The sequence below is a fragment of the Colletes gigas genome, unplaced genomic scaffold (genome assembly GCF_013123115.1).
Source record: "Colletes gigas isolate AHSC1104 unplaced genomic scaffold, ASM1312311v1 Colletes_gigas_Sc00008, whole genome shotgun sequence".
NCBI lineage: Eukaryota > Metazoa > Arthropoda > Insecta > Hymenoptera > Colletidae > Colletes > Colletes gigas.
The window spans coordinates 9,296,303-9,315,699 of record NW_025106637.1 but is presented as its reverse complement, the minus strand read 5'-3'; the positions used below and the strand labels follow the sequence as shown (position 1 = coordinate 9,315,699).

The following is a 19,397-nucleotide window of genomic DNA, read 5'->3' as shown; positions in this document are numbered from 1 at the left end:
ACTCGAGCGTAAATGGCTAGTTCTCCATTCATGCTCCGTGATTCACATGAAATCAATAAATCATTCAGTTCGAGTAGTCACGGGTAAAACTATTTCCATGCAACCGGTAATCCACGAGAAAAACTGATGGAAACACAGATACGGATATCACGATATATTCTTCCTGCAAGATGTGCAGTATTGATCCGGTTGTTTGCGAAAGAATGTTACACGGAATCTGGAAGAGCGCTCTGTACCTCGTTACAATCCAGAGTTGGGCACAATTTTCCACGAAAATTAAAGAACTTAATTTAAGAATTATTCGCGTAACGTGGATAAAATAATTTCTTACGAATAACAAATACGGCCCAGATGAATCGTTCGACTTCGACTTAAATTAGTACACAATTATTTAAAGTATATAAACTGAACAAGAAATATGAATTTATTTTTGTTCATTTATATTGGGCAATTATTACATAATTGTCTGGGTAATTTTTGGCGAACTTTTGTTTCAAATGGTGGAAATATTGCCCAACTCTGCGAAAGGAAGGAATCATTTTTTGATACTTCGTGGCACAAAGTTTCGGTTGAAAGTTCGCTTAAAAGTTCTTTCGAAACAGTGAAACGTTAATTTCGCCGAAATGTCTGGCCGCCATTCAGACATCCAAGTTTCGAACTAATTCGGCATATCTAACAAGAAGAACAGCGCAAATATCTTCGTCTTCTTCGGCAATGTATCTCAAGGAGTGCAATACCATTCTTCGTATCTTTGAAAGCTGCATCGTCTTGGATTCGTGAATTGTTCAGCGAACAGTTTGCCGGGTTTTATTGAGCGCAAAGTAATGTGATTTTCGACAGAAGAATTCAGCAATATTCCCGAGATACTAAAATTAATAAAATTCATATTTATTATCCGATCGACAACCTGTTAATCCAGCTTCGCTATTAAAGCGTTATTGTGTCGACCAGGTAACCGAGGAAAGTATGTTGCTTGCAGTAGCTGTTTTATCGTTTTCCCTTTTTGACGAACAAAAATTAACGTTTGGTATTTTGTCGCATAACAAGGACGCTTTTTTTGATTTGTTTTTTGTCCCGGAAACAATTTTAACGCTTCGAGCTGGGGAAAAAATTTATTTATTAATACATTCTTTCCTTCCTGTCTTTCAGTATTAAGGGGGGGAAGACAAATTATTCGTTGGCTGTAGACGTGATTAATTTCTGCAATAACCTAGCAACAAAGAGACTAAAACACGACAGAATTTTAGACGAAGGTATTATAATTGCGCTTTGTCTTAAACCGAAATTAATAATACCTCGTGCTGTAATAATGAAATTGTGCAATGTGTAAACTCGAAATGATAGGAAATTTTGTTGATTATATTTTTGAGAGAATCCACGATTTACATATCCACTGTCGTAAAAATATAGAAATAGAGGGGAATGGGTTAAAGTTAAATATTCTGAGATTCATTCAATTGTGTCGGTGCAAAACGCCGAGCCCGTTTAGAGCGTTCTATATAATTATATTTAACGGCAACGCGTGGAAAGAGTGTCGCTTAAGTACAGATTCTGATAACTTGAAATTTGGTTTGAATGAATACAGAGTGTTACACGACCGAGTATGGGCAGTGTCTGAGCCCAAAGGGGCAGCTCTACTTGAAGGTCGACAGCGAGGGTAAGCCTGACCTAACCTTTAATCATCGCTTCCGCAGGAGCCTTGTATCATCATGCCATATGTATCACACCCACACACGTACACACTTACACTCATATACATACACTTGTCACATTTACACCGATTGTATTATGCTATATCTTAACCCGATCCGTGTGTCCCTCTCACGTTACTGTACTCTAGAAGCTGCCACTGCTTGCTTGCTTGCTTTTTCGCGTTCAGATTTCCAACCACGAGTCGCTAACAAGCCGCTCGATATGCAAGCTGGAGATTCTTCATAGAATCACTTCAATGTTTCATCGAACTTTCAGCCGATGCGAATTCAAGTCGAAAGAATGCTCCTTGACGAGAACGACCCTCGCTGGAACTTCCTTTATATCGTGTACATTTTTTTTCATTCTTTCACGTGTTTTCATCGATATTGACAGTTGTACAGGGTGTTTCACGATTCTCGGTAGACAAATAGATGGACAATGTTGGAACAATGGTGTACGTGGCTTTGATTTTGAGAAAATCTGAATGAATCGATCGTTGGGGGAAAAAATATACCGTTTCTATCCTTTAAAGACCAAACAGTACCTTCTTATCAGGAAGTAAAATAAAGTAATAAAAGAACGTGCGTTTAAAATACTAGCAAATAATTATGAATGTCGATGAATTCGAGAGGATGGACACGTAAAACGAATGCATGATGTGACAGGAAGCTTTAACGAATACACGTTTGTTCAGACTAATGAAGAGATTAATTTTATTCAGCAAACAAGCAATTACTTATGTTGAATATCGAATTCAAATTCTATTTTCATCTTATAATGCAGGAATAATTGGATTGACCTATAGAGCTCTGTTTATGTTTATCAGTGTGTTTGCTCGTTCACGGCTGGCTAGAAACACGTACAAATTGTCAGAACTGATCAATGATGCTGTTATTGCAACTGCAGTACGAGTGCTTAAATTAGTAGCAATTTGTAATAACAACATGCTTTAATACGAAACTGTTAATTTACAGTACTTATTAACTTCGATATTGATTTTCTTAAAAACGAAACTTCGTACCCACGAATTTGATGTGTTATTCTAAATATGTACCTTCGATTAATTTTTTTCCACGACGAATCAACCCTTCCCTGGTTGTTCTATCCGTTATGGATCATCCGTATTCAATGTTTATGTCTTCTACTTTCTTATGTCTATCTTTATTAGTGGCATTAATGTACTGTTAAATTCCATTCGTGTTGGTGTACTATTTTTGTATCCATTAAATGGAGTAGCTGCATATTTCAGTGTTAATCCGTTCATCCCCCTTATCAGGTTAGGAAGGGAACAATATACGTAGGAGGGAACTGCATTCTCATAGCAAACGTTTAATAATGATCACTCGGTGACACAATGAAGAAGAAATTGCAGTGTCCAAAGAGAATCGTAGCAAAGCGAGCCGGGGAATAATAAACTCGGTGTCAATAATAGCGATTACAGCTGCTTTATCTTCGACGACGGTGCATCGAAACTTCAATAATCGCGTAGACGAGTTGAACATTCGATCGTCGGAGGCGCTCCTTGCCAAAGAATCGCGTAGGAAATCGGTTCCCATGTTCACCGAGCGCTCTGACCCGTGCTAATTCGATTCTCTGATATAACGACACAAACACAGGTCTGTCTTTCTCTACGAATAACGGCGACGACGATAAGATTCTTATCGTTGACGATGGGCAGATGTTGCACGGCCCGATATTACTCCGTCGATAACGATCGTACTCCTATTTGTCTGTGTTCTTTCGATAGGACCGACGTCCACGGGCTGCAATTTCCCTTTCGAGGACCTGACCGACGCCGAGGATTCGCTAGTGAGCGACACGGAAGACAATATCGGTACTCGTATGCCTGCCACACTCGCATAACAACGAGAACCCGGGGGTAGACACGAAAAAAAAAACAGCTTCGATTATCCTTCGAAACGCGATTGCCCCTCGCGGATTATTACGGTCCGTCGACACGTGAAAAAAAAGTAACAGGAATGCTCGATATGTCCGAGCCGAAAAAGTCTTTACGACGTTCACCGAAACTCGGTCAGTCGACATCCTATCGACACGTATATCCGCTGGCTTTCGTGACCATTGATATATCGATCGAACGTGTTGTTTTCAATGCAATGATACGCACAAGTCGTTCTACCCCCGTGTCGTTCGGTCATGTCAGCTTCAGACGAACACGTAGTGTCTGTGTAGACACTCCACTAGACCTACGTGCGGTAGTTTGTTCCTGTAAAATCGTTGTGCAGGCTCGCGTAGTGACACGTACACGTTCTGTCGTCGAGCTAATATCCGAAGAATGAGACAGAGAGGCCCGTTTCTTCTTTTCATTCTTTTTTTTTATTCTGTTTTTTTTTGTTTTGTATCCCCCCTACGTCGACGTGTTTCGTTTTGTAGCGTGCGAATGACTCGAGTATTGCTTCGTCATTGTAGGGATTCGACGATTGAAGGGTTCATTACGATTGTGTTTTGTAAATTTGAATTTGGAACACGGTATTCCTGGCAGAGACAGGTAAAATTTTAGTCGAATTACGGCTAATCGAGAAACTCGTCATATTTTTATTCGTTCGTTGTGGAATTTTTATTTTTAATTAACGAGTAGCAAAGCAGTCTCTCATCAGTTTCATATTTTTACGTTGATGAAAATTTTGCCTGCCTCTGATTCCTGGAACGCTTCGAATGTGCGTCTCGTCGATAGTGTTTCAGGGAAATATTTTGTATCGGTTCTATCGAAATATGTGGGCATAACTTAAAGGTGAATTTGACATGTTTAAGTAACGGGAGAAGTTCATATGGATATTTGTCCAGTTTAAAAGTAATGAGTAAAGAGAGAGATAATTTTTACTTGGTATTTCACTGGTTTTATTCCGACTACGTAAAAGCTCGCTCTCGTCCGATCACCACTCCAGTTATAATTTATCGATCACTTTTATTATTATAGATTATACTTCAAACGGTTGTAAAGTCAACGAGTTTCAAAAGTTTGAAGTATCCTTCGAAGTACGTTTAAATGTAGGTAAACGCTGGAACATATTCAAATTTCATTTGCATCCAAATTGCCACTTCAAGAACAAATGGCTACAGAAATAAACCGCAAGGACTTACGGGGAACATACTCGAAGTGTCTCCCCTCGATTTTGATGAAACTCTACAGTTTTATAAAGCGACAAACGTAGGGGATACGTATTTTTTTTAGCGACGTTAACTTAAGTTCGAAGGGCAAAGTTACATTTCAAAGTTTTACCCTCCAATGCTATCTTAAAAACTACAGGAGCTGCAAGAAAGCTTTTTAAATAAATTCTTTATGATTTTTCATTGAAAATTTAAACTATTTTCATTTTGAATTTACGATCTATTGCAAATATATTTATCTTGTACTGATATTATATACATGTTAAAAATTAAGACATAAAATGTGTGACGTGGACGGCAGTGTTTGCTAGTTGTTTCCTTCGTTTGCTTCGTAATTTTTCCCTTCATACAGAGTTTGTTTAAAAGACTTCCCGCGCATGGCCTATAATTTTGAAGATAGCATCAGAAGGCTAGAATTTTAAAGGGTAATTTCATTCTTTACACTTGCGTTACTCGCCGTCGTTAAAAAAATTCTGAAAGAGTAAAATAACGATGCACCAAGATCCATGGTCCTGAACACTCGTGTAAAGAGTAATGTGACAGGTTAAAAGTCAAGGAAGAGTTAGGAAAATAGCAAGTAGGTCACCTCGATATAATGACCCATTTCTCCGCAGTATAGAGAAATAATTTCTCTTGGGTCCCCAGGACCCAGGTGTACCAGTTACGGGGTTAAGTGGTTACCAATTATTCCTGCCCATACTTTGGCTCTAAACTGATGTTGATTCTTTGATTATATAATAACGTATACATTTTCTGCGTCTGAACGATGAATAATGTTTCATCTCAATACATTGTCTCTTAAAAAATTGAGGTATTCGGTAAATAATATCGAACGAAGACAATTCTAATGAATACCAAAGTACTAGAAAATACTGATGTTATTCGTAGAATGTTATGAACATGTTTACAAACAATCCAGAAGGTCATACGTGAGGTAGAAACCATTCATGGTAAATAATTGAGTAGCATCTGTGGAGCTATCCCATTTTAAACGAGAATTATTGAAACGAAAAAATTCCAATAACTTGGGAACAAGGTCAATTAGGATCAATAGGGTCAACAGGGCAAACGTTCGTATGAACTTTTTCGGTCTAAGGTCAATAGAATAATTGTTCGTATGAACTTTTTTATTTAAAAGGTCAATAGGACAAATGTTTAGACGAACTTTTTTTTATTACTTTCGTATGTCCAATTCGATCCTGACGTTATTCCCACACGTTTTTATACACCCTATATGCGAATGGATTATAAACTTATTCATTTAAATAAAATTTAATAAATATGAATGTTTATTATATTTAATACTGTTTGCATTATGTTATTTATTATATAAAGATTTATATAAAGATGCACTTGTTTTAATTCTCTTTAAATAGAAATAACAAACACATGGTTGATAGAATTTTTTCTGGAAAAGTTTTTCATTCTAGTTGACACTTTCTGTGCGTAAGAAACCCTTCAAAGTTTTACTTCTTTTTTCTTTCTCTTTTTTTTCTTATCTGTTTTGCGTTCAAGAATTGCCCGACTGTCGGGCTTATTTGTGTCGTCATTGTTCGTAGCGGTAGACTAGCCTGTCTCTGTGTGTTCCGCCTCTTCTGTATGTATTTGTGTTTGTCTATCGTTTATTGTCTGTGACGGATTGTCGTACATTACACCATCGATCCATAAATTTTCGAGAATACTTCGCACACACAATATGTAAATGGAACGTGTACAGACATACGCAGACACATTCGAGTGCATATGTTAACGCATAAAGTAATCTCTATAGAGTAAATTTTTTAAATATAGTTGAAAAAAAACTATCGTTAAAAAAGCATTATATTGGTAAAAGTTGTATGTACTACGAATATAATATAATCATTAAATGTAGCCATAAAAAGTTTTCAGTTCTGCAGGAAGCGCCTTTAAAAATATTTAATTTAGTTCAGGTAATATAAAAAGATCAAATTATATGTTATTGACTTTAGAAACGTTTCTAGACTTTTGCCGTTAAAAATTAGGTCAATCAAATAACTTCGCGTAAAGCTAATCGACAAGTGAACACCTTCGCGAGGAGTAAAAAATTTTAACGCGCTCGTGAAGATGAAATTTATAGTGCAATAAAATTACTCCATCTAAAAATTATAGGTTTGTTATAAACGGTATCGTTATACTAAACGAGAAGGTAGATAGATCAATTAACTTGATTCATAAAAATGTGACACTAAAAATGACACGCCGAAATTTTCCTATTTTTTCGAATAACATAAACAATTTTAATTTAATACATTTCTAGCTATTACACAACTTCGTAAACGTATAATATTTTAAACATTCTACTCATGTTTACTTATATATTATTCGCTAACATTTAATGCGGTTCTATCGACTATATGAAAATTATTTATGATACGTCATGAGTGCTTCATCAATTGTGCAATGGACAGTAGATGAAGCAAATGCTGTAGAAATATATTACAATTAACGAGTGATCGTGGTCAAACCACAAAGTATACAATGAATAAAAAGATTGATCGTAAATAATCACAGAATTTATTAAGCAACACTATTTTGCAATCTGCACTATGCATGTATGTCACACCTTGCACAATGTTTTTACTTCCCCGCTGTTTAAAATTATATGTACACCCAAACGATCTTTTCTTCGCATCCGTTTCAGAGAAATCTAAATTTTCTTCACTTGCTAATGTTAATTCATATATGGCTCGACGTATTTTTCTTCCATGATTCTCATTTGCTGTGCTCTATATTTCGTACTGTATGCGTATGATAATTTTGACCTACTTTGATGCATTTTTACATAATTCTGACAGACACCTGGACTGGGTCTTCCTTATTTCAATGCTGTTTTCTATTCTTACTGCAAATGAAATATATTTCCTCTGCTATGTTTGCATTTGCTTTTTTAATTACGTTGTACAATATCAAAGAAACGATCGACACGAAATGTTTTATTTCCATTATAAATGTACATTACCAATTCTATGTTTTCATGTTTTATATTTTTCATAATATTCTCTACATGCATTGTGCATATTGTATACAGGGTGATTTCGTTAGAGACAGAAGTTCTACTTATCTCTTTTGAGTGACAGACGGGGAAAAAATACCCAAGATGAAAGTTGATTGATTTCGTAAGGTAAGTAAGTTTGGAAGATAATTTCTTTCAAACGTCGTATTGTTCGGTGCACTTAAGATCATCGAGTCATTCTTAATCAGAATCATATGTCTTTCTGTGACTTGTAAATATCAAGGAGCTTCTTAAAACAAATTCATAAATCAGTGACACGCCTTACGATAATAATTCCACTTAGACTTGCTTCAACATAAATCGTTTGAAAATTTCTTGAATATCTAATTTAACGCTAACAATAAGATACGAGCAGTCTAGCCCAAGTTCCATTCGAAAATAAAACTTTATGACCTTGATTGCTCGGAAAAAAGTGACTTTTGAAAACGATTAACTTCACACGCAATTAAATCTGTGAAACCAACTTTTATCTGAAATCATTGAAATGTTTCCGTTTCAGTAGGTCACTCTGTATAATATTATAATTTTTATGCCCTATTATATACTATGTGTTTAATATATAATGCAACGATGATATTATTAATATTTCCGTTTACCATCAAAATGGTTTTGCGGTTTTGTGCCGTTTTTGCTTTTGGCCTTGAGAAACGCATCTCCTTCCGTACATGTTCGTCCACGTGCGTTCATTTCTTTCACCTCTTTGTGCAGCTTCATGTCCCGTTTCTTGCAACTCTGACCAGCCCCTTACACGTTTATTATGTTCGATTATGTTAGTGCGCAATGAGACACGAAATATTCTAGGTAATATCTTTATATTCTGTGCTCGTACAGTGTTGCTAGATGCGCCAATGCGTTCTCTTTTCACTGAATGTTTCATCCGTATCGCATTTACATACCACACACTCGATTGTTGGCATCATACACATATTCAGTTCGGTCCAGTCGATCCACTGTTTCACGAGAAGACCAGCAGCTCGATCGTTTCGTTTCGTTCGGCGATCTCTCTCGCGCGCGTCGAACGAAACGGCTCGAATTCAATCGATGAGGAATTAAAACACGCTGCCCAGCGACCTTTTTTTTTCTTTTCTTTATTTTTCCGAGCACGCTAATAACGCGGGCAGTTTCGAACTTCTCGTGTGCAACGCTCGAGCCGACAAAAACTTTCGAGCGCGTTGAAAGTTTCGTTTAACGCGACGATCGACTGCGAACTCTCGGAGCAATCACTGACGCCTCGCTTCAACTTTGCTCGACGCGACGATTGTTTTGCGCGCACCTGATGATGTTGTTGGTCGTCCAGGTCGCGTGGGATGTCCACATTTCATGGCACCGGAAGTGATCCAGCGCAGACAATACGGGAAGCCTGGTGACGTCTGGTCAGCGGGGGTGTTGCTTCATATATTGCTAACTGGCACACTACCGTTCGTGGGTTCTCGAGACAAACTACGGGAAGCGATTTGCAGAGGACGAGTGCAGGTAGGAGTTTACGAGATTCTCGTATCCTTTATGAAAATTAACCCCTTCACGGTCCAATTCGTAGATACGAGTCGGGGAAAGTTTATTCGCGAATAACGAATAAAAGTTTTAGATTGATTCGTAAACTAGCTTTTACCCGCGGCTTTGCTCGCCTGGATGGCAATTTCAATTTATAATGGAACGTAAACGGAAGATAATTCACCAATGAATTTTAATTCGTCATTCTCGGGAAGAATTTATCCAACTCTGGATAGGTGTAAATTTTTCGATTCGGACTCCAGAGTGGTTTGTAATCCAAAAAGAGCATCGATGGAAATTTCGTAGAATTATAGTCATGAGAAATTAGTATCAAATCATCGAGAGCGATAAAATGTGAACAAATTTTACATTACAGTTACAGTCGCGTCGGTATTTAAGTTGACACTTATCATTTTTATAAAATAGCCGTAAAAGGATACAATAAAAATAAATAAAATACGAAATGTTTACAAAAATAAATTTATTCGTGTCTTAAGTAAATAATGTCACCTTATTAATTATGTTCATTTGAGTAACAATAGCATTAACAAATATTTTCTAATGAACGTCTATCGGAAAGTAAGTTGACAATGGTTATAAAGTAAATTATAATTCTATAAGTAACAGTAAAAAAAATATTTAATAAGCAGTTTGATACCCTTTGGCTTTAATTACTTCCAGTAAACGATTTGGCATACTGTGTATTAATTTTTTTAACGTTTTGGGCTGTATTTCATCCCATGCCTTTTTTAGTGCGGCTATCAATTTTGGTTTTGTATAGCGGTCCGATTTTGGTATTTTTCGATCGAGTTCGTCCCATAAGTGCTCAATCGGATTTAAATCAGGGCTCTGCGGTGGCCAAGAAAGCAGCAATATATTGTTTTCGTCGATAAATTTTTTAACGATCTTTGCAGTATGTTTCGGATCGTTGTCGTGTTGGAATATGTATCCTGTATCTAGCCCAAATTTTTGAATTGATGGAAACAATTTTCTTTTAGAATATCGACGTATTTCGCTGCTGTTAATATACCACCAATAACTGTTAATTTTCCTACATTTTCATTGTTGAAGCAGCCCCATAACATTATAGACCCTCCGTGTTTCACGGTGGAGGTGATAACATTTTGTTTAAAAGCTTCTCCTTTTTTTCTCCACACATATTTCCTTCGTTTGTTTGATTGTAATTCAAATTTTGACTCATCACTCCAAATTATGGATTCCCAGAATGCAGTCGGTTTATTAAAATGCTCTTTTGCAAAATTTAAACGTTTGCGAGCATTTGTTTCGGAAATTTGTGGCTTCTTCCTAGATATTCGACCATGCAACCCAGCTTCGTATAAACGGGATTTTATTTGAGTGGTCCCTATTGGCAAATTTAAATCTTCTTTGATCTGTTTGGCAGTAATAAATGGTTCCTTTTTTGTTATTTTAACAATTTCTCGATCCCGACGGGGAGTTGTTTTTCTTTTTCTTCCCGTTCTAACTAAATTTTCAGGTTTCCCAGTAGTCTCTATCTTTTTATAAATTTTTCGCACCCCTTCCTTTGATATCCCAAAATCTGTGGCAATCTGTTGCAAACTTTGCCCTTCTCTCCTTCTTTTATAAATTAATAATCTTTCAGACTCGTGTAATTCCCGTATTTTCGGCATGCTACAAGTAACCAATTCTTAACAATAACAATACATAACAAAAAAAAACATTATATAAGAGACTAAATACATTATCAAATTATTAAATGCGCGTTTAATAGCAAAATTTTATTAATGAAATAAAAACTTGATTACGTCAACTTACTTTCCGGCGAACCAAATTTAGGAAATATTTTTACAGATTGACTGTTATTTGATTGTACGCGGTGTTTTCACTTTGACACTCACTGGTATACTGAGGCATTTCTTGTACATAATGTAAACAATGTCAGAATGTACGGAAGGACGCGTACAAGTGTTTAAATTATGGAACAATATCGTCAATACCAGAAATACAACAGCGTCAACATAAATACCGACGCGACTGTATATGGAACAAAGTTGTATAAATTATCGTGCGGCGAAAAGTGACGTCTCTGACTCCTATAAGTTATGGTTACGAACGATTTGAAACTCATTGAAGTCACGCGACTATCAACTACGGTTAACTTACCATAGGACAAATCGTTACATCGATGCATAAGGCTAGTTTGCTTTCGAAACGAGTATGACATCGTGATTTAGGTAGATTTCTTTTATTCTTTGCCAGTTCGTCTATTTTACGTAAAGCAATATCTTCCACGGATAATAGAGAATGATCTCGTGATACATAATTCTGAAAATGATGCCAGTAAATCGACAAGTAAAAGGGAGAGATTTTGTTGCCACGATTGATATTATAAATGGAACTTTGCGTGCAGTTCAAAGATTTACTATCTTCTTCGTAAGGTAGAAGTATAAAGTAATAGAAAACGAAAGTGCTAACTTAATTAGTTTCAAACGTGTAATAGATACCTGTTTAGGTGTTGATTATAGAACGAAAACAAGGTTACAGAGTTTCTCACAATTTCACTCGACTGCAAAAAGATTAACGATAGTTCAACGCACTTTAACGATATGTATCTCTATTAGAATTGTTCGCGAATAGTGTTGTTTCGCTAGCTGTAGCGTTTTCTGCCTCATTAGTTACGCATAGTTATTTCCACCAATTTACCTCTTCATTATCACTGTAGTTTTATAGCTACATATTTGGAATTACGAAATAAAATATTGTAGTCATTTATATTTTCTGTTCATTTGATGAAAATAATACTGGTATAAGTTTTTACGTACGTTTAACATTTTCTCGATGGAATAATTACTATCAGTCGTTTAAATATCGTTAGATTTCAGTGATAAAATACAAGCTTGCAAAACTGTATATTTTTAAAATATGATTTCAACTCGCCGTATCTAGACCGTGAATTCAGAAAAGCGCATACACATCTGCCTGACAACTGTGTCGTGTGACATTATCGTTGATATAGAGATTTGTTTTTATAAAATATATATTTATTTTAGCGAGCACAGGGTTTGAACTTTCACCTACAGTAAACTCTATATGATACGTTTCACTCTTCAGTCACTACAATACACTTCACAAACAACCTTCATTTTTATCGATTAAGTAATTTCTTTTAGATATTTGAAAAGAATTTCGATTAACAGTTGTTAGAACGCTTCAACTATGTTCGACGATCCGTAAATCAAAGTACGATTCGTTTTCTCCGAGTTCTCGAACAGCTCTACTGTTTACCCTTTTGTTTGCGATAGATAACGAGAAATTCCTGGAATTTACAGATGGAAACGCCTCTGTGGGATTGCATTAGCGAACCAGCAAAGGATCTCATACAGAGGATGCTCACGACAGACGTAAATCACAGGATCACCATACAGGAAGTCCTCAACCACAAATGGCTTAGAGTGAGTCACGTGTCGTTAAATACCGCCCAGGACCGTATCCTGCTTTTAATTCCCCCGTGATTCTACAACGCTTTCCATTGGAATTTTTTTATTTACTCAAAATTTTACATTGCTTCTGTATACTATATATTGGCAATAGGAAAAAGTTGCCAAGAAGCCATACGATTCGATCTTTGCAATGTTTAGAAGCAACGATACAATTTTCAATAATTAAGCGTTGAATGGTACTCGTAGAAAAATAATCACAGACAGCCTCTGAAAAGAAATTAAACTTTTACGCGAACAAAATCCCGTTTCATTCTATCACGCTACACGTGTCGCCGAGTCGAGAGAACGCTGAATGAGATAAGACTTTTTAGACGTCGTTAATTCGGCCAGCAGCTAGTACGCCCAGCATCACGGTAGATTCAAGCCGTTGATGCTAACAACTTCTATTTAGCAGATGCAACAAGCGTATCTGCTTCTTTTTATATCGTATCAGGCTTTCGATAAACGGCCTCATTTTCTGTTATTATATCCGGCGAATGTGCGTGCGCATGTGCAGGGCATATGGTGCAATAAAGTGAGAATATACCTATGTGATACGACGGTTAGCCAGTGACCTAAGGTAGTGAAGCTTGGAATCACCCCATGTATCGATGCAATACACGTGCAACTGGGCTATCGATCGCTATAGCAGGGGCAAAGTTCCATCGGTTAATGAAAATAACTGTAGCGGTGTATATTTTTCCTCTGTGCTAGTTACAGTTTTTTGAACGCAACTGCACATTCCCTGTGCCTCTAAGAACTTCATAGAAACGCATATAACGGTCGTTTCTTTTCCATTGAGAAGGAATTGTCTGGCTCTGCTTTCCATAATAGATCCGTTTTTAATGATCGTTTCAGACGAGGAACGTGCTCTATTCACGTAATAAAATCTCGCGATCTCCATTTGCCTGCAGTAGGTATTTCACAAATTCTGATCAGCGAATATCACACGTTTATCGAGCGAAAAATGTACAACACCGAATTAAAAAGATATTTACGTTTTTATGATCACTGGGCTTGAAATAAGAATTTTATAGCTTCAAAGAATAGTTAATGATTTAGTACGCCTTAGCTTGAAGAATTCCATTACATAGTTAATACAAGCTTTGATAAAGTTGTATGTTCACTTACCATGTTCTGTTGTACTTGCAGGATCGTGACAAGGGCGTGGCCCGAATACATTTAAGCGATACTATAGAAGAGCTTAAGAAATTTAACGCGAGACGAAAATTGAAGGAAGCTGTGAAAGCGGCGGTTTCGTCGCAAAAGTGGCACACCGCGTACTCGGAAGTAAATGGCGACAGTTTTTTCGACTCCGGAGACGAGGAAGTCATGACCACAGGTACGAATGCATCTTAAAAGAATGCTCGCGAAATAATTGCTCCATCGTCGCTAGACGAAAAAAGTTTGCGAAACGAGAAGTTAACATAATGGGCGGCAGCAAGTAAACAGTTCATTGTTGTGAAAATGTGAATAAATTGAGTCTAAACGCTTGCACAGAAATTTTATGTCACGCTTCTTACCTTTGTAAAGCGCTTTGTACATCTTTACGAAGCAAATCCGACGACAACCACCTTATTATTCGAGTGAGAATAATGGAAAAAAGAAATATAATCTTAACCCAATTTAAAAAAATAAAACTCATTGAGGAGGAAGAAGAAAATTAAACGTATAAAAAAGTCAATAGTTTTCTTCTTCTTCCTCTTTCTCTTTCATTCTACAACCATCGGAATGGCAATGTCTTTCCATTGCAGAATGTTAATTATTTATTTGTTATTTTAAATGGTGTATTCAATAACACTATTATAGAATATATGTTATTTCTTGAAAATAAAATTATTTTTTAGGTGCTGTAGCTGAAATTTTGGACTCTTTGGACGACATCGAGGTACTTCAAGAGAGTGGAAGACTGACGCGTAGCGAAATTCTGAATGCGGTCGATGATTATCGCCTTCGAGCAATTTTAGAGGTACGAGCGTTTTGAGAGGTATCAGTAACTTGGTCTTCAGTTCTTTGTAACAATTTTCGGCTAAATATTTGTTAGATATCCCAGGCAGTACATAAAATGCAACTTCCAAATGTGCTCCCATTTTCTGCAATTCTGATTTTCATTCTCATAAGACGAGGAATCTAGGATAAGTCGGGACAAAAATGTGTTCATACATTGCTTCATTTCAACTTCTCCGAAATTATACGCGGGAAACGTTCAAGTATATGTAAGAACGTCGTCTTCTAGCGGTGATCAAAACCACAAACGATAGTGTCATCTAGTTCAAATCAAACTTTCGCGCCATGGAAGTCGGAACCACTCGCGCCTGGTTCGTATCGATAACGTACCGACGCACTTCCGGTATTCTTCTGTATTAACTGCTGACGTTAACCGTCAGCATTTCATATCTATTCAAGATTTATACGTTAATGCATTATGCATTCAAATATATTCGTCGTCGATGCGAATTTTGATTATTACGGTCGCTTCGAGTTTCCGTTTCGCAGCGACGTTCCTCGACTGACGGTCGATGGACCGTTTTCTGTGAAACGCGGCGCCACTGTTGGTTTCCACTACCCCCTTGAGGTCGTTTTGCTTTTCGCCATGCTTGTCTCACTCCTTCCGTCTTTCATTATGTTTATATCCCGTGGGAAGAGGTACGCGCTCTCATTTTGCACAGGAAAAGGGCGCAAGCGCTCGCCCCTCGCCTATCAAGATGGCTGACGTGCTGTTGTAGTAAACAAAATGCCACGCAATATCGCGGAGTCGCCGAATCGCGTATTCAAACGGATAGATGTGTCACGTGCATCTTCTTTGTGTTCGATGAAAGGCCACGTGGGGTAACCCACGCGTTAGGCATATGACAGCCACGCCGTAGACAGAAATGCGACTTTGTCAATTGATGTTCATCGGCGAGGCCGAACTGGCCGGTGACCTCCTTGAAATTGCAGGTCTCCTGGTAAGTAAATCGGTCTCGTCCGAGAGCATGGCTCCCCGCAATTGGTTTTCATTTCTCAATTTCTTAAAGAAACTCTGGTAATGTAATTACAAGAACAGAATAATATGCTTTGAACCAGAATTATCAGTATCAGTCTCCAGAAAATAAATAAAAATTCTATAAATAGCTACTTTGACTTGATACTTAAACAGAACTATCATATGTATATAGAATTTAACTAACTACTTTCAGTGCTTTTGAGATTAGACAAGAAACAAATGTATCATCGATACAGAGTTGTTAAGTGTCTGTGGCTATGCAATTTTGTCATCAGCAGTATTAAACTTCGAGGCTGCGAACCTCTGCATCGTGCAGCAAGCTTGACCAGCGATCGCATTAATTCTGAACATGGATTACTCGAGCCACACACTAGGCACAGTAACACGATGAGACATCTAAAGGTTTAGCGTTGAACTAACGTGTTTTGCGAATACGATCAAAATGCAGGGCTGGCAGGTTCAGTAATTGGAGCTGCAGAAAAGGGGTGCACATTTAGCTCGAGTCCTTTTGAACATCTTTTGAATAAATTTCATAGAATGTCACACACTGGTCTTTTATGTGTTTTGAAGATATTCGTTATCATTTCAAATTCTAATAGATTCCAGTAAGAAGGATATTGATTTTTAAATACTTGTCGTTTGAATTGTAGTTTATGACTAATTTGTTGATAATTTTTCTTCAGCTGTACGATAAGATTTCGGCTCGGGTTTCAACGCCGTGTCGAGCGCCGCAGACAGATGCCGTTCAACGTGCGCGGGAAGTTGAAGAGCTTCTTCGGGAAATTGAACATTCAGCAATACGAAACATCGACAGGGCCGATCTTCGGGAGCTCTACGAACTTTTGGTCCAGCCGCATATGAGGGTAAGTCTGCGAATAATATCGATTCGTCATGTATTGGGTTAAGTAATAAATAATAGCTCCGTTGTTGTCGAGCTATTCCCATTTACAATAGTTCCTGTTTTCAAGTGAACAAAATTTGGATCGCCAGTTCACTTGAAAGCGGGGTACATGGCGATGTTTATTTCGAACTTAACTAGTATTCGAGGAGAAAAATAAACGTAATGTCTACATATCCAATAATTTTGTCGATGACACCAGATTGTAAAAATTTTGGAGGGTAGTTTTATCACTTCAGTTACAGTAGGTGACAAACTTGGTTACTTTATAAAACTGCAAAGTTTCTTTAAAAGCAGAAAGGATCTTTTTATTGATGTCGATGATTTTTCTAAATGACGTATTATAAATGAAATCAAATGCGGTAGAAGTTATTTATGACTCAACCCATTACTGAGATTTTTGCGCGAATGCTGAAACTGTGTATTAATACTAGATATAATTGATACGACAGAAATATTAGATTACTCTAGTGAAAATGATTTTTAACCTAGTTAATTTTACCGAGTTTAAAATTCAATGCTAGTCTAGGGGGCACGACTAACACTGGGCTAAATAAATAAATGATGAATAGAGATCTTGAAAAAGTAGAGATCGTATTATCAAATCTTAGGTAATTTTTCTGTTTACTGTATCTCATTAGTGAAGCCTGACGTTGAAGATGTATCGAAGTATGGGTAATTAGATTACGAGATATTCGTTCCTGCTAACTCTAGTTTTCGGAAGGGTCACAACTCCGATAAGTCTGGGGCATGCACGCAATTGCATTGATCTTTCTTTTCGTCGTGGCATCGGTCGTTGGTGGTAGTATATTTACCGCGGTGTTTGACATTGCCCGCGATACACTGTAAATAGGGTGCAGAAATGTAGGTCGATCGTTAAAATTCTCATTTAAAAATTCCGTAGCTGTAGCGAGAGGAACACGTAAAGGGGGGAACAGACCGTACGAAAGAGCAGGAGGACCGATGTGGAGGGAGAAAGAAAAAAGGCGGGCAAAGGTAGACTAAAAGAGCGATGTTACCGTGAAAAGAACGAGTTCTGATAGTCGAATGGATCTATGATCCTCCGCGAACCGACTTGTTAATTTTTCTTTTCACTCCGGATGCTAGACGTTCATTGTCCTAAGCCTGTTGTTCGCGAAATTACGTTGTCCGATTTTCGTCCACTTTAACGCTGATGAGACGTGTAATCAGTCCACCGTTTTACCACAAACCTCCCATTCCATCCCAGATTCGGGGGACTCCAACGTGGCGTCCTACTTTAATTACATAAGGATAATACGAGACTGCGGACGAAAATGGAGGAGAATCGACAGCCAAGCATTGCCACTGTTGCATTTTTCATTCGTGGCCATTTTTAATTATAGCAACGGTTCCATCCTTTATATAAAACTTTGTACGTCGTCGATGTACCGAACAAATTTAGGAGAGCTTTAATTTGTAAATTATAACTTTTATTAGATGGAGCGTAATTATCGTAACTGATGTAATTAAATTAGTTGTATCGTAATATTATATGAAACGTCAGTCGCTTTAGATCGATGCAAAATTAATATTTTCACCGAAATAAAATCGGAAATTTATTGAACTCTCATAACGAGTATTACTTTGAAGTACCGATGGCGAAGAGACGTTTTCCAATAAAATGTAACACACGCGTAATTGTTTTATTACTCTCGCAATAATTCCGCCAAGTTATCGATTATAAAACAACGAGCCCTCCATTTACATACGTCGTTAATTCCTTCTGAAGCTTTTCGCGTGCGTTGAATACGAATAATATGTAACAGTTAAAAGTGTGTTATCAATACTAAGAAGCATTCGAACAGTGTCACCAAATTTTTGCAAAATCCTAATTTCGAATTTAAGGAAGTAATTTGGCACGTTTTTAAATTTTTCGTATCTCCGAGTTTAATATCTGATCTCATTAGTTTAATCCGCCTTAAGGAGCACTCTGAGTTTCAAACGCTGCAACATCTTGGAAACGAACATAAAATATTAAGCTAATTGCGCGACCTTATTACGTTTTGAACCTCAGTCAATTGTTAAAGCGATAGCAGATCGCAAACAAAGCATAAGCATGCCACCTCGCTTAACGTCTTATCGTCAAATGGTACTCCAACAGCGAGGCAACAGCTTACTGGCTTGCACTCGCTCTGGAAACGATACTTCAAAGGAATGTGTTTGTCAACAGTTCTCTAACTGTTGCGTCAGATGTGTCCCAAATGTTCGACGGTATTTACAATCGATCAATCGCGTCGAAAACCTTTCAGAACGGAATAGCAAAGGAGTTCTGTAAGAACCTACCCATTCTCTGTTGCTTGTTTATTGGAAATCGGAGTGGTTCGCGAACTCGACGCGAATATTTCAACGAGTATACACGAGTAACGTTCCTATCGAGAGTTACTTCAACGTGCATTCGCTTTAGCGACCCTAATTCAGAATTTAAGGAATAAATCAAGCGATTAACTATCGCGACACTGGTCTGTTTATATCTCGTTACGCGATAGCCATCGGTAACCACGCTCGAAACAATACGAGGACGCGGTTTATTACCGTTCTACGGTTTAATGGTTAAGCAAATATGTCTAACCACGGTAATTGCATAATTAAGACTGCGCAGAATTAATAAGTTTCCGCGCCGAGGGACATTATACCCACTGCGGTCGAATCTGGTTTCTAGACGTACTTATACTGGTTTCGCTATTTCCAGAA

General features: G+C 37.4%; 1 protein-coding gene across 5 annotated transcripts in view; it reads left to right on the top strand.

The window, feature by feature from the left end:
- The window catches only part of LOC122396921 (peripheral plasma membrane protein CASK), a 236,356-nt gene that overhangs the window by 34,075 nt on the left and 182,884 nt on the right, over nt 1–19,397 (top strand). For 4 of the 5 annotated variants that reach the window (XM_043395698.1, XM_043395695.1, XM_043395696.1 and 1 more), the window contains exons 6-11: nt 1,586–1,657; nt 9,150–9,325; nt 12,652–12,774; nt 13,954–14,143; nt 14,649–14,770; nt 16,471–16,650. In XM_043395698.1, the coding sequence (XP_043251633.1) occupies nt 1,586–1,657; nt 9,150–9,325; nt 12,652–12,774; nt 13,954–14,143; nt 14,649–14,770; nt 16,471–16,650 (863 nt within the window). The remainder of the gene's footprint in view (nt 1–1,585; nt 1,658–9,149; nt 9,326–12,651; nt 12,775–13,953; nt 14,144–14,648; nt 14,771–16,470; nt 16,651–19,397) is intronic. The other variant, XM_043395697.1, reaches the window with a different exon arrangement.